We start from the raw sequence: 16,044 nt of genomic DNA on the forward strand, positions 1-16,044 counted from the left end.
ATAAAAGAATGCAACACATCTTTTTATCATTAAACAAATATTACACAGCATAAATGAATGTAACACATCTTAAAATAATACTTCAAAACATTTATTTCAATCAACTAATAGGTTGTGGGGCTGCAGAGATGGCTCAGGGGTTAAGAGCACTGGCTGCTCTTCTAAAGGACCTAGGTTCAGTTCCCAGCACCCACATGGTGGCTGACAGCCAGGTAATAATCGTCTGTAACTCTAATTCTCGAGGATCTGATGCTGTTTTATGGCCTGTACAGGTACTGCATGCATGCCTCTGCCCTTCTTTTAATAATCTGAAGTAATGATAAAGGTGTGCTTCATTTTGCTTTATTTGTTTTTTTAAATGATGTGTGTGTGTGTGTGTGTGTGTGTGTGTGTGTGTGTGTGTGTGTGTGTATGCGCTTGAGTGCAGGGCAGAGTCCTGGAGCTGGAGTTACAGGATGCTGTGCATTGCCTGACATGGGTGCTGGGAGCTGAACTCTGGTCTTTGGAGAGTACATGTTCTGAACCACTGAGCCTCCTCTCCAGTTCCCTCATTTTACTTTATATGCATGTGTTATAGACATTAACCACATCTGTTGCACCTTACATATCATATTTTCTACAAGTGGGTCCTAGATTCTAAACTGAAAGGTTAAAAAAACACTTAGGGGGTGCTTGGAGAGATGGCTCAGGAGTTAAAAGCATGCATTATTCATCTTAGCACCCACATCGGGCACAGCCACCTTTAACTCCAGCTTCAGGGGAGCATCCAATCCCCAAGGGCCCCTGCACTCATGTGGACATACCTATAGACAGCCAGACAGACAGACAGATAGACACATGCTTGAGATAAAAAAAAAATAAAACCAACTTTTGAAAAATATTTAGGAAGTATATTGTTTGAAACATTGTAAAATCTTAGAAAACTGAGCCATAAGGCATCTACGTAAAGGACAATTCTACTTGTGCCTAGTTTAGTAAATAAACCAATGAACTGGCAACAAGTCCCACTCTAAAAGTTAGAGGATGGAGATGACTCTTCTGTATTGGATGACCACAGTGCTATCTTCATTGTAGACATGAAAATAAAATGTGTATATTGATGGGCTTTTGAAACCCCTTGGGGAAAAAAAAAAAAAAAAAAAAAAAAAAAAAAAAAAAAAAAAAAAAAAAGCTATCAAAAGCTAAGGTGAAGTCATTTCCAAGTCTATTACTTTTCCTGCTTTCCCCTATCTGCCATCCATGAACTTGGGAGTACCTTTCTCCATAAGCATCTCAGGCAGTTTTTGTACGGAGAATTACTTGAACTCCATCTAGGGCTGTGAGTCAGCATTTTACCTGGGCATAAAGTCAAAACGATTTAAAGTAAATAATGTAATCTTTTTGAAAGACATGCACATGTCCTTGGAGAAAATTTAGGGAAAAGTGGGGTTTCTAAGCTTATGAATAGTTTATTACATTTCAACAACTGTATTGTGAATCAATAAAACAAAAGTTAAGGATAATGAGCTCAAGTTATTGATTCTTAAGTTCCAAAATAGAACAGTACAGGAAAGCCATAAAAAAGGGATTTTGGGGTGTGTGTGCAATAGGAATTTAAAGTATCAGAACAGACCAAGGGAAGTCTGAGACGCCAGGAAGGTTCCAGCAGCTGCCTTAGACTTCTAATTCTGGTAATTAGAAATATTCATTTTTCACTTTAAAAATACTTTTAAGTTTCTAATATTTATTTTTATTAATTTTATATGCTATGTGCATGTGGGAACTCTCCAATCCCCTAGATCTTTAGGTACAGACTGTTAGGAGCCTTCCATGCTGGGCACTGAATCCAGCTCCTCTGGAAGAGCAGCAAGAACTCCCTAGTCACTGCTACACTCTAGTTTTCACTCTTAAAAAATGTATTTTAAAGTCAAGTAGAGGAGTTTGCAAAAACCAGTGTTGCCTTTTACAAGTGACTCACTTATGTTCCCAATTTCTTTTTTTGAGACAGGGTCTCTTGACAGCCCTGGCTGTCCTTGAGCTCGCTATGTAGAGCAAGATGGCCTCAAGTGACAGAAATCTGCCTGTCTCTGCCTCCCAGGCGCTGGGAAGAGAGGAATGTGGCACTATACGCAGCTTGGATGCAGGATTTTCTTGTGTAAACATGTTACAGATCTGTGTCTTCAAGATGAAGGGGAGAAAACCTAAGTAGAGTTCAAGCCCTTTATACCAGGCAGCAGCTGTGGAAACGGATCTTTCAGAACTCAATTAGGTGCGTGTACGGTCCATTGGTGTCCAGCTTCAACACCTGCCTGTTCCCGTAGGTGCCGTGGGCCACTACAACCCCGGCTTCGGCGCACTTGCTGTTGGCGGCGAGCGCTTTTTCACACAGACCCACGAACTGGGAGTACAGCTCGAGGCCTTCCTCCTTCCCGGAGTTGGAGTGGTACTGCATGCTTCTTCCCTTCACTCTGCCCCCGAGGGTGGCCTGAGGGATGATGAGAACGTCACCAGGCAGGTCCAGGATGGAGACGTGCTTGCCGGTTTCTGTTTCACTTAATTTCACATTTAACAGCGTATTCACTGGGTAGGGAAGAAAGGGAACACGTTCTGAAGTGAAAACAAACAAGGAAAACCACCAATCTTTTCACTGGTTACCAAGTTTCATATTTAAAACCTAGCTTTAAAATCCAGTCTCTAGATGTTAAAAGGGGCTTCACTAAATGACACAGCCCAAACACACACACACACACACACACACACACACACACACACACACACGAGAAAATTCTGAATTTCATACAGAAAATACCAAGGTGCTTCAAATCTGATCCAACAATTAGGCTCTCCTATATGAAGTTCATCCAGAAAGGTCTACATCCGAAGAATTAACTGTACATTAGATCATCAAATATTGTTGCCTTTGGGAACACATGGATGTTTGTTTCTCTGCTCCTTTTATTTCATAAGCAAATTGATCCTCTGGTTCAATTCCATTATGAACGATGATTTTGTAGTTTCACAATTTAAGGAAATAGTAACATGGACTAACATTTTATAAATAAGGCCTACTGGGGAAATGCAAAGGTGAAATTCATTATTACAAATGGAAAAGTAAACAAAAGATACAGAGCTACTGGCAGTATAAATGTATATGTGTGTGTATACATATATATGTATACGGTGGAGCCTGGAGAGAAGACTCGGTTGCTAAAAATACTGGCTACCCTCCCAGAGGACTGAGATTTGGTTCCCAGCATCCGCATGGCAGTGAACAACTGTCTCTCACTCCCGTACCAGAGGCTCCAATGCACTCTTCTGTCCCCTGCAGGCAAAGCATGCACACGGCACACAGACATATGTGCAGGCAAAACAGCCATACACACAAAATAAAAACAAAACCTCAAAAACAAACAAGCAAAAAGCCAACCCTCAAACAAAAAACCCACAGTGATGTTTTCATAGCATCGAGACTGTTTACCCAAACCACCATGCACGTCTATGTGTATTCAGAAACCTAAACTCAGACTTTCCCAACATTAACCATTTCTAAGTAATAAAGATGTGTATATCTAGACTTAGGTTCTCTCTTCCTTTACAAAGGCAAACATGATTTCTTCTCATCAAGAACAGAACAAGTAGTAAAGAAAGTCTATAAACCTTATGCTCCTGTCCTCAAATCATGCTTGGAGAGGCATACGTTCACCACCAGGCATGGTAGAGAGACCTCCGAGTTCCAGCCCAGCAGGGATACACAGACTTTTTTTTTAAGACATACTTTCTGGTCTGGTTGATTTCAATTACTACCCATTCTGTAGTAAACATCGGTAAGGGCTTGGTCACTATCCTGCTCTACAAATCATGCACTTATCACAGTAACAATCAGTCGATTCCTAGCCTAGGCTGTAAGCCTCATCACCTTTCATTGAACTCACATCTCTCTTTAAACTCCTTTGTAATTCTCTGTTGTGAACAGTTCTCTGCCTTACAGCCAGCAGCCTACTCACTATACCTCAGGAAACAGGACTCTCCTGAACACCTCATTGCAATCTAAATCATTATTTAGCAAGCCAGGCCTCAGGCTTGGGACAGACTAAGTTAGCACTTCTGGATTAACAGGCAATGAGCAGTAGTAATACCATTTTTATTATACTTTCACATACCTCCCTCTACTGGCTGTAACTGAGAACTCACGTGTCTGTATGTGGAAGTAGATACAGCACAAAGAGAAACAGAGGCAAGTTGAATTGAAATTAGATGATAATAGCATGTTAGAAACTTAAAGAATGTAAGACAGGTTACTAAACACCAGTGACCCAGACAGGAAATCTAGCTTTGACAGACCCCTGATCTCGGTACAATTACACTGGAGATGAACTGAGGAAGATCTTATACATTTCTATGTTAGCTATGGTATTTCAGACTTCATGGACATAACTGGTTATATAAGGCTTGGTTGGAAAGGTCTGATCCATGAGTAAGTATGAGACGGGCCTTAAGAGAACCTCATCACACTGGCTCACTCATGGAATAGAGGGAAGTACAAACTAATCTCTCAATCAACATTTGTTTATTAAACTATACATTAAAAGACTTAAGGAAGGTGTCCTCTGTGTTTTCAATAGTCTTACCCATGTATTTAGAGTGAACTCATAAAGACAAAGACAGAAACATATAGGTTTAGTCACTATAAAGCAAACCGCAGCTTGGGCTTGGTGGGCTTATTTCACCTCGCTATGATTAAGACATCATAAGACAACTTTGCAAAGTCAATCTTTTTTGCTTTTGTTTGTTTTTTGTGGTTTTGTTTTTTCAAGACAGGGTTTCTCTGTGTAGCCTTGGCTGTCCTGGAACTTACTCTGTAGACCAGGCTGGCCTCGAACCCAGAGATTTGCCAGCCTCTGCCTTCCAAGTGCTGGATTAAAAGCATGTGCCACCATCGCCTGGCTACAAATGACCAACATTTTATTTTTGTTTTTGAAGAATCTTACTACATTCCTATGGACAACAAAGATGACCAAGGTAAAATACTAATTTAGGAAAACGAGCAGAACGTTTGACACCTGACATCAGGACCTCACAAATACCTCTAGAACAGGACTTCACCTCACTTTCTTAGGCCTTCAAAGGCTCCTTATGCTCTAGATTCAAATTCCAAACTATTAGTTACTAGCTTTCCACCCTCCCTGTCACAGGCCTCTCTCAAGGAGTTTCCATGCCTTGACAAAGCTGTCAAGTAAGTTTGATATATTAGTGTAAAATTTCCTTAGTTTTGACTTCTTGGCTAAGGTGTCGTCAATGGGCTATCTGCCCATGAGCTTCATTTTCATTAAGCTTGTCTAGGTTAACTTCTGTAAGCTTTAACTATCTGTGTTGTTTTTTCTTTGGTGACATGGCCAGTTCTCTTGTTCAGGCTGGCCTCCAACCCCAGAATCAAGGGATCCTCCTGCCTCAGTCCCCCGAGTAGCTGTAACTATAGACACATGCTACTGTGCTCAGCTTAAATTACTATTACTCTCTATGTGCCATATTTTACCAATGCGGAGCATATAAACTGCCCCCAATCTTAGGAATAGTTCCAGTATTTCAGGTTTTTTCTGAGCATAATTTTTGAACCAAATACTGCCTTGTACCAGTGTCATTAAATTCAGTACATCTGAGCCCATGGAATTATCTATCACAAGGAATGTGCAGGGCCATGGACCGTACAGGATACTGGAAAGCTGTTGCAGGTAAGTTATTGTTTTGTGATTCCTGAGCATTTACTCTGTTTTCTATATCCTCAAGAGCAAGTGTGGCTGTGATAACACTAAGTTTGGTTCAAGAACCAGGAGAACTATATTTGCACATTTATACAAAAACCCACATAAATGGTTGCTATAACTTCTCCTGTATCAATGATATAAGGCTGAGCTGTCTAGATTGGATTGGACACACATGCTGTACATACACTGTCATCTACTGCCCCATTAGGGATGCTCTTATCTGATGGGGAGAGGGATGGGACCATGGAGGACGAGGGGGGACAAGAGAGGGTAATGGGAAGTAAATGAGGTCAAAGTATGTGACATACTTCTATAAAACCTGTCATTTTGTAAAGTGAATATTCACACACACACACACACACACACACACACACACACACACACACAGAGTTGTGAGGCATGGTAAAGAAAGCCAGGCAGCATCTGCTTGGAACTCCGTGGCTGCCCTACTCTCACAACCTTCCACACTCTGGGCAGAAGTGTGTTATGTGTATGGGCTTATGGGTCTCTCTCCTAAATCAGTCTAGAAACCACCTGCAATACGGTGATATTTTAAATTGCACCATATTACATTTTTTAAATTTTACAATAAGCAATATAATTAACACACCAGCACAATTTAGGATCATGCTTCTTGGGGCTGCAGAGATGGCTCAGCAATTAAGAGCACCTAATGCTCTTCCAGGGAACTTGGGTTCTAGTCCCAGCAGCATATGCAGCTCACAAGCTCCTGTAACTTGGGTTCCAGGGGATCTGATGCCCTCTTCTGACCTCTCAGGGCAACATGTATGCATGTGGTAGACATACATGCAGGCAAAACACCAATACACATTTTAAAAAGAAGAAGAAGAACCAATCAACCAACCACCCCGTGCTCCTGCAGCGGGGCCTGCCAGCCTAGCTACTCAACAGGCTGTAGTGAAAAGACTGCACACTCAAGTCCCTCCTGGGATGCAGAAGGAATTGAAGGTCAGCTGGGTAAATTGTCAAGACCTGGATTTAAGAGTTTTAGGGGAAAAAAATACGAGTTTACAAAGAGGCGGTTACAAGTCAGTGGCAGAGCACTTGCTTTGTACAAGGCCTAGGTTCAACCCCAAGCCCATCAATAACACAACAAAATCCACCAACACCAGCAGAGTGGTGCTTGCACTTTTTGTTCATTTGCTCACTGATAGCCCCATCTTTGCACCTTTACACTCCTACATCATAATGAGTCTCAACACGACATCCCCATGCCCCTCTCCGTGAGAAGACAGAAAACACATACCCATTTTGGGAAGAAGTTCTTTGTCCGCTCCCTTGAAGAAGCAAACATAGATCACTAATCCTCTCTGGATCTGTGAGAAATCACCACAGGAGTCTAGATTAGGAAGGAGTCTACAGAGAAACAGCTCAGTTCACAATGTTTCCAAGAATGGGGTTAAAAGCCAAGAGAGAGAAACAAGAATAATTTTGAATTCTAAGTAAATTATGAGAAACCAAAATCTTCCTCAAGTCTTAATCACCATGATCATTTATTTCAAAATTTAAGATGACATTATAGTCAAGAGCAGTGAAAATCACACATCACACCTTCATTTATTTCTCCTAAATCACAGAACTTTCCAGCAGCCTCACCCCACCAGGCAAGGCTGACAGGCTTAAAAACAGTCTGCTTGCAGGCTGATTTATCCCTCACCAAATGAACTCCTGTTGGAGCACACAGGACTGTTGAATAAGCAACGGTGTCCCAGATGTCTTCTGATGCTCCTCTTTATTTTCCCCTCAGTCATTTATTTAAAGAGAGTAGTATTTCCTATGTCTACAAGCTCTAGGAAACTGTTCAGTTGCTTTTTCTGTTAGTGTGGCCAATGCCTTAAGTAAACCCAGTGATTAGGCTTTGAAAATCACATTTGTGCCAATAATTTTATATGAAAAGGTTGGCTGTTATCAGGAATACACACTTATTCATCTTATGTAATGACTTGGATTTTTTTTTTACTAGTTCCTGTAAGACAGACCACAAGAAAATACACACGAGATAAATGACTATGAAGCTACTGTTGAAGGAATCCTTTGAGCTGTGAGTCTATGCTAATCTGCTTGACGCCAGGAGCCTCACTTGACTCAGGAGCAACCACAAATATGAAAGGCATTAATAACTGCAAACTACTTAAAACAGTGCTGGGTTCACAGTAAGGACGACACAGGTGTTTATCAAATGCTATATAAATAAATTTAAAGGCTGAGGCACAGTTTATAACCGCTAGAGGCAGAGGCAGTGTATTTCACATTTTAGCTGCCCAACAATTTTGCATGCTTTATACATGATTGGGACTCAATTAAACAGTTAGTGGCATTAACATTTAACTATATCTTTCTGGCTCTGTTTACCTAAATGGTATAAATATAGCTCTGCACTCATACTTGGATTACCTGGAAAAACATTTACTTTAATTATGTGTATGTGTGTGTGTGTGTGTGTGTGTGTGTGTGTGTGTGTGTGTGTGTGTATGTACAATGGCAGGAGCCTGTCAAGCCTAGAGGAGGCCATCAGATCCCATGGAACTGGAGTTACAGGTGACTATGAGCCAACGTGCTTGCTGAGAACTGAACTTCGGTCCTCTCTAGGAGCAGCACTTGCTCTTAACTGATGATCCATTTCTACGGCCCAGTAGTCTTTTTTTTTTAAGGGCAATTGTCCTTCTGTAGCCATAGGCAAGCACCTCCAGTCACATCTATGGTTGCGGGGCTGGCCAGTGAGTCACAGATATCTATACTACTATAAGAAGAAGTCTCTCCACCAACAGAATTCTGAACTGCAGCCCATATCTTCCACAGTCACATTTGGTACCTGGATGCCAGAATTAAGTACCTGATTATTACCAGAAGCACCCACACTTCCCAATCACAGCATTACTACCTACATATATTATTTTCTTTTAATTTCAATAATAGATCTTAACTTGTGACCTAAAAAAATCCCTCTCTTCAAGTTAAAAAAATCATTTTTCTTAAAGCTTCTTTGGTATACATTACCAAAACAAAGTAATTCTTACTGCAGCTTTGAAATGTTCAATTCTCAAGAAGGAAAATATTCCTTTGGAACAGCAAAGTCTACATGAATAAAACTAAGAAACAAGGTAACTTTCAAACAAAACGCTGTTTCATTAAAAAAAAAATCAGCTTTGGTAATAGAACAGAGTAAAGGATGACTAATTACTCGTCAGCTCTTTAAATGTGTGGGAGGGAAGGAGAAGCCTTTGGAACAGCTTTTAATTTTATCAACACAAGGGGACAGTTTGGAAGGCTGTAATAAAATGTGCGATTCTGCATCAGGAAATATGGTGGGAAAAACAGAGAAATGACGAAGGGTGGACTCTAAACGACTGAGTTGGGAATTTATCCTACCAGACGGCAACAATTAAAATAGGTAAATTTTTAAGATATAAACAAAATTTCAAAACCTCAAGGAAAAGCCCTAACACAAATATGAAAGCAAGAAAAAAATCATTTTGAGAAAAGGGATATGGTGAGGATACGGGAAGATTGACTGACTGATTATGTATTTAAAGGAGGGTTTTCTCCACATAGCCCTGGCTGACCTGAAACTCAGTACACGTAGACCTGGATGGCCTTGAACGGCCTCTGCCTCCCGAGTGCTGGGATTAAAGGCACCACATCTGGTGATATTAGAGCTTTTAATGCTTGGTTTAAGATCACCCACATACATGGTTCATGAGTGATCTTTACTATGACCGCAAGACTATGTTCAGGAATGCTGGATATGACATCTTAATATAGTGGAGGTGAATGAAATTCTCTAAAAATTCTGAGTACAGTTCGGCGGGGTGGCTTACGCTGTTACCCCAACACTTAAGATATCAGGCAGACGGACCGCCCTCAGGCTGAGGCTACAGCCAGCCAGCGGGACACAGGCCAGCAGAAGCAAGTCCAAAGCGATAACTAGGCCGCCCACTAGGGTGAGCAGACGGAAAGGGACACGCTCTTCCTCCCAAGAGAGACGAGAGAAAGACCAGCACGGCCGTGGGAAAAGAGCCGGGCATTACCTCCACCCACTGCGCCGCGGCGTCCCCGTCGGCCGGGCGCACTTGCAGGTGAGCGTGCAAGCATTGCTGCAGGAGCGCGCGGGCCTGCACCGCGTTGCTACCGTCCGCCATGACTCGGGTCTGCACTGCGCAAGCTCAGCTTAGGCTCCGCCCATCGCCCGTGGCTCCGCCCGCCGCCCGTGGCTCCGCCCTGAGAGGGCGGGGCCTCTGCCGGGCTCTCTTGAGTGGCCTTAGGCGGAATTCCCCGATAAAATTATGCGCAAAGGGTTTGTGTTTAGAAAGAAATTTTCTACTTAATCTGATCCTTGGATAATTTTTTGTTTGTTTGTTTTTGGAGGCAGGGTCTCAGAGCCGAGGTTGGTAAAGGTAGTCATGTAGCTGAGGCTGACCTTGAACTCCTGCCTCCTCCTCCCAAAGGCAGGGATAGCAGGTGTGCTCCCTCCCATCCCCCAACACCTCCCCCGGCTCTGCTTCACATCTTATGAAGAAACGTTTTTCACTTCAGAAAGCTTAGGATTCTAGATGCTGAAAAAAAATGTAAGTCAGAGTTAAATCCATTCTATGCTCATTGTAAAGACAAGTAACTGAAATGAAATCAGTTTCTCTCGAAGCAGGCAGAGATGGAACTAAAACCGTGGGTCACAGGGGCCGCCAAAGACTACTGGAAAACAGATATTTACATTATGGTTCATAGCAGTAACAAAATTATGCTATGGCCGGGCGGTGGTGGCACACGCGTTTAATCCCAGCACTCAGGAGGCAGAGCCAGGTGGATCTCTGTGAGTTCAAGGCCAGCCTGGGCTACAGAGTGAGTTCCAGGAAAGGCACAAAGCTACACAGAGAAATCCTGTCTTGAAACAACAACAACAACAACAAAAACAAAAACAAAAAACAAAATTACAGTTATGAAGTAGCAATGAAAATAATTTTATGGTTGGGATCTCCACAATGTGAGGACTTGTAATGAAGGGTTGCATCATTAGGAGGGTTGAGAATCACTGAACTAAAAGATAGAAATCTTCAATAATATTTCTTGCCCACTCAATAAAGCAATGCTGTCTCCTGTATCAGAAATGCTACAATTCTGATTTCGTAGTTGCAGAAGTTGCTAATAAGCTAAGTGAAAGCACTTTTGGAGACCAATTCTTTATTATTATTTTTTAAATTTTCATGTTTTAATTAAAATGTAATGACATCACTTTCCTCTCCCTAGCCTCTCCCAAGTCCCTTCCCTCCAACTTCTTCCATTTCCCCCACTTACACTAATAACCTCTTTTTCTCCAATTACGATAGTTACATGTATATGTATGCCCAAATATATAAATACAGCCTGCTGAGTCTGTGTTTGTTGTGTGTATGGTTTCAGAGCTGATCCCTTTGTATTGGGTGATCAATTAGGGGGCTCATTCCTAGGAGAGGTTAATTCTCTCTCTGTATTCATTAACTCCCTGTAGTTTTTTGCCTAGGGGTGGGATCTGGTAAGACGTCCATTGCCTTTGTTCAGGCTTCATTTATGCAGCCATTTCTATGAGAGAATGTCTGACAGCAGACATCCTGGTATTCTGACTCTTATAATCTTTCTGCTCCCTCTTCTGAGAAGTTCCTTGAGCCATAGAAGCAGGAGCATCTCTGATACAGATGTGATATGATGTAGATGTAGCCACTGGGGCTGGGCTTCTCACAATCCTTTGAGCTCTGCATTGTGTCCAGTTGTGGTTTTCTGTGATGATTCCCATTTTCTGTAAAGAGAGGATTCTGTGATGAATGGTAATAGTTACACGTACCTGTGGGTACAAGGATAAGATTTAGAATATGATTAGGAATTACGTTGCTCTAGCAAAGTGGTATATAGTAGATTCTTTTCTGAGACACATGACCTCACCACTCCCTGGAAAGCTGGCTAAGTTCTAGTACCAGGAATGATTTCTCTCTTGTTGAGTGGGTCTTAAGTTTAACTAGACAGTTTTTGGTTACCATAGACTTGGGAGTGCCACTTATTGTACCTTTATGGATATCTTGCCATGCTGGTCATTGTTGTGGTTCACAGGTGTCGCTGCTGGATTGGACTGTTAATTGCTTTGGTAGCTTGCATAGCATTTTCTGGTAGCATGGCAGCTAGATCACAGAAAGGCGTTCAAGTTAGCTGCAGCTTGAATAGTCTGAGTCTTGTATCCTAAGTGTATGGAGTCTTCAGCAATAGGGACTTACCTTCGGCCTTTGTATCCACGGTCACAAGAGTTTATGTTGTTTCGAAATTCCTTAGACTACCTTGATCTTATTATTTTACATTTGCCTAAAATTATACACAATACATATAAGTGTGTATCTATATCTATATCTATCTATCTATCTATCTATCTATCTATCTATCTATCTATCTATCTCAAAGGAAGTTATACCATTTGGGCTGACAGTGTTCCCCAGGAGAACTACAGACTCACGAAACCCTCAGTACCAGGCACGAGGAATCTCCTTTTGAATGGAGGAGAGCAATTCTTTAGAAAATATCCTTGGTAAGAATATTCTTCTCTCTGAGGTGATTGTTCACCAGTTACTGAACGTGATACTTAACACAATCCTACAACGAATTCTGAGGCACCATTCTGTTGGTGTGCAATGACATCAAATTCTGTGATCCGTTTTCTTTAAGCACTTATTAGAATGTAAATAAAAGTAAACAGGGCTTGGTTTTCTTTCCCACGAAATCTATTCCTTGAGTGTGCATAGGATTAGCATTTGTTATTCACAGACGTGGAGGGTTTATCGGGGAAATAATGGTGTTACCCTGATTGCATTACTCAGGTCATTGATTTGGGCTCAGTTGGCACAATATATTCATGTCTGTTGTTTCAGAAGGTGACATCACTGACAGTTGCCGCTGTCCATACAAAGTAGTGTGGCCGGAGAAAATAATCCATGCATAATCAGTAGTCTTTTGTACATAAACTGAAGCTGCTGGTTGGCTGGTTATCTTGCAGCCTCCCTTACACTTTTAGTAAAAAGAAAATGAAAAAAAAAAAATCTCACATTTTCTCGGATGGCTGCGTCAGGGGGGTTCCCACATTGGTTGCCATGTGTCTGCATAGCATTCACAAGTTGAAGTGCTTACGCCCTGCACCTGTACGTCACTGTAACTATCGAGTCTGTATTCTGTCATTCAGAGCCCAATTTTTCCAAATATTGAGGAACATCGCCATATCGACCTAAGCCATGATCCGGGGTAAGGGAAGACTTTGACGTCCATTCGTGTGAGTGTAGGAGATATGGAGAGCTCTTGCCCATAGAATGCATGGTTCCCAGGAGTCTTTGCATAACAGGGAACAATAGGAAGCCTTTTCTGTGATTAGTGTTTGGGTGTTAATGGGCGGTGTCTCAAAAAATCACCCATTACTCCCATTGAGTGAGACTCTTGGGCTGAGAATGTCATTAGGAAATCTATCCATGTATTCTTTCCTCCTGCCTGCAGAGGGCAGTAAAGAGTAGACATTAAAGAAGCATTTTCTTTCTGTTTTATTTTATGAAAACTGTTCTCACAAAAAAACTCGTGAAAGTAGGACATGCATGCAATAGGATAGTAAAATGTGAATAAAGTTAAAAAGTAAGAGTAAAGAAAATTAAGTTGCACCAGTAAATCACTAGTAGAGTGGTGATTTTTTACTGGGATTCTGAGACAGCATGTAACAACATTTTAATTTTTTGGAGACAAGGTCTCCCATCCCAGGCTGACCTCAGGCTCACTATGTACCAGAGGATAACCCTGAACTCTTGATCTTATTCCTGAATCTCCCGGTCTCCACCTCCTGAGTGTTGAGATCATAGGTATGCATGGCCACACTTAGCTTATATGGTTCTGGGGACTGAACGCCCTGTGCATGCTAGACAAGCACTCTATTCACTGAGCTACAGCCCAGTCCTGTATTTTAGTTTTCGAAAGTCAAGCAGTTGTGTACATCACATGTGATGTCAAGGTGAAGCAGGTTGTACACTTTGATTCCGAGATAAAGGGAAAATATAGCATTAGGCCCGCTTTAGAGGAAGACCGTGGCACACTGGCGTGCAGGCAGCCTTGTATTGTGAGTACATAAGAAATGACTTTTGGGTGCTTGACAGACATCTCGGTGGTTAAGAGCACTTGCTGCTCTTGGAGAGAACCCAGAATTGTTTCTTAGCACCCACATGGTGGCTCACAACTGTCGGTAACATCAGTTCCTGGGAATCTAATGCCCTCTTTCGGCCTCCAGAGGCACTGCACAGATTTAGTGCACTCTATACATACATACATTTGGGCAAACACAGGCATAAAATTTAAAAAAAATAAATATTTTTCTAAATAGGGAAGAAATTACTTCTCAGACACGAATGATTTTCCAATAGTTACAATAATAAAAGAGGCCATTAATTAACTTAACAATAGAGGTTAATTGTGTGTGAATTCTATAGCCCCATGTGATGGTGTGATAATTGATTGAGACTTGTTTTTAGTTGCTTAATTCATTCAGTTTGGTTGTCCCACGTTCTACCATTCAAAAGCAGTTCACAACCATGAGAAGTCTGGGAAACGTTTCTGAAAGATCTTGCGCAGGTGACTAAGTTCCCTGATAAAGAAGGAAAGATGTGGACAGGAAACAGAATCTGCATCTGCTTCGTCCTTCCTGGGCTAGTGGAGGTTTTCCAGGGACTTGTTTCCACAGTGAGACTCTTAGCTGAGACTTTAGAGAGGCCTGTGTTACAAGAAGGGCTGTAAGAGGTAGACTTTCGCCTCACAGAAAGCGGATGGAATCCCCGCCCCGCCCCCGACCTGAAAGCCTAGAGACCTTTTCTTTCTTTCTCAGTGCTTAGGAAGGTGATTCGGTTATGAGAAATTGGTTCACATGAGCTAAAATACAGAGAAGAGTGGAGTCGAATCAGAATTCTAATTTAGTCGGTTATGAGAGAGACTGCTATGACATGGAGTCTGAAAGCTCACATTGGCACATCTCACCTCCCGAACACAGCATATTTGTGACTGTGTTAGCTTGCTGTGGGAAGCACTCAAAGGTCTGCGTCATGACGCATTCTTCCTACACGGACAGAGCACACAGAAGCCACACGGTTGCTTGCTGAATGAAGAGTCAGGACAAAGGAAGGAGAAAAACCATATTTCTGTGGTGGACCCGTAAATACAACTCTAAGTACTAACAATGAGAAACAACAAGAAATCCACTGAACGGGGTCCTTACAGAAAATGTGGTATCCGATTGTTCAGGGGAACTTCGTAAATTGTCCCTCGATAAAACAAGAATGTCTCAATTCAACCCCAAAATGAAAACTAGTCCTCAGAGATAATATAGTTCCAAAATACTCACTGGACATTTGCACTCTGTTGAAGATTAGTGTGTGACCTTGGCGTGCTTCACCTGAGCCTAATAAACTCTCTTACCTGGGCTTTGGAGAAGTGCCGATTGACAGGGCAGCTCCAGGGCTGTCCTCTGTCAACGGATGTAGAAAAAGGGTGTTTTTTTTTTGTTTTTTGTTTTTTTTTTTCCTGGAGCTGAGGACCGAACCCAGGGCCTTGTGCTTGCTAGGCAAGTGCTCTACCACTGAGCTAAATCCCCAACCCCGAGTAGGGTATTCTATAGTATTAACCAAAGACACTATTACTTAGAGATCAAAAGAGAAAATAATGAGGCCACTCTCTTTCTTTTTCTTCTTCTTTTTTTGTTCTTTAAAAAATGTGTACGAATGTTTTATCTGCCTGGGCACTGTGTGCATGCCTGACTCCGATGGAGGTCGGAAGAAGGTACTAGATCCTTCGGCACTAGGAGTTGCAGACAGTTGTGAGTCACCCTGTGGGTGATGGGACTTGAACCAGGGTCCTCTGGAAGAGCAGCCAGTGCTTTGTTAAATCACTGAGCCACCTCGGCAGCTCCCAAGGTTATCTTCCCTTATCAAAAAGTGAAGGGCTAAATCAGGACTCTGGTTGGTCGACTAGGAAGGTTCTACACACGTGAAGGTGGCTTTAAGGACTTTGGAAGTAGCAGTTCTGTGTTCACTGTAAGCTATAAATGTAAAACCAGATTCCTAAAACGCTATTCAATGGCAGAAGAAATCTCGGCTTGGAAAAAAAAAAAAAAATCTCAGAGCAGCTGTGTTGACAGAGACAGGGTGCAGTTTAGAGATGTGGCTGAAGAGGGTTGAAGGATGGAACCGGAAAGTTCTTAAGTGAGAGGTTAACTCAAAGCAGTGGGGGACGATGAGGGAGCCGTGCCGGCAAC

General features: G+C 42.0%; 1 protein-coding gene across 1 annotated transcript; it reads right to left on the reverse strand.

Annotated features, from left to right (window-relative positions):
- Positions 1-1,160: 1,160 nt before the first annotated feature.
- On the reverse strand, positions 1,161-9,912 carry Dtd2 (D-aminoacyl-tRNA deacylase 2). The gene is made up of 3 exons (XM_059279225.1): positions 9,791-9,912; positions 7,009-7,078; positions 1,161-2,559 (listed from the first exon to the last, which is right to left on the reverse strand). Exons 1-3 carry the CDS (start codon positions 9,899-9,901, stop codon positions 2,234-2,236), a joined length of 507 nt encoding a protein of 168 aa, XP_059135208.1. The 5' UTR covers positions 9,902-9,912; the 3' UTR covers positions 1,161-2,233.
- Positions 9,913-16,044: the final 6,132 nt, after the last annotated feature.

This window comes from Peromyscus eremicus, chromosome 14 (assembly GCF_949786415.1).
Source record: "Peromyscus eremicus chromosome 14, PerEre_H2_v1, whole genome shotgun sequence".
In the NCBI taxonomy this organism is placed as follows: domain Eukaryota; kingdom Metazoa; phylum Chordata; class Mammalia; order Rodentia; family Cricetidae; genus Peromyscus; species Peromyscus eremicus.

Bases quoted from the DNA above. Each gene is read 5' to 3' on its own strand.
- Dtd2 (XM_059279225.1), bottom strand. From the start codon at position 9,901: ATGGCGGACGGTAGCAACGCGGTGCAGGCCCGCGCGCTCCTGCAGCAA. The intron at 7,079-9,790 runs GTAATGCCCGGC...GATTTCTCACAG, and splicing joins CCGCGGCGCAGTGGGTGGAG to ATCCAGAGAGGATTAGTGAT. The intron at 2,560-7,008 runs GTATGTGTTTTC...TTCCCTACCCAG, and splicing joins AGAACTTCTTCCCAAAATGG to TGAATACGCTGTTAAATGTG.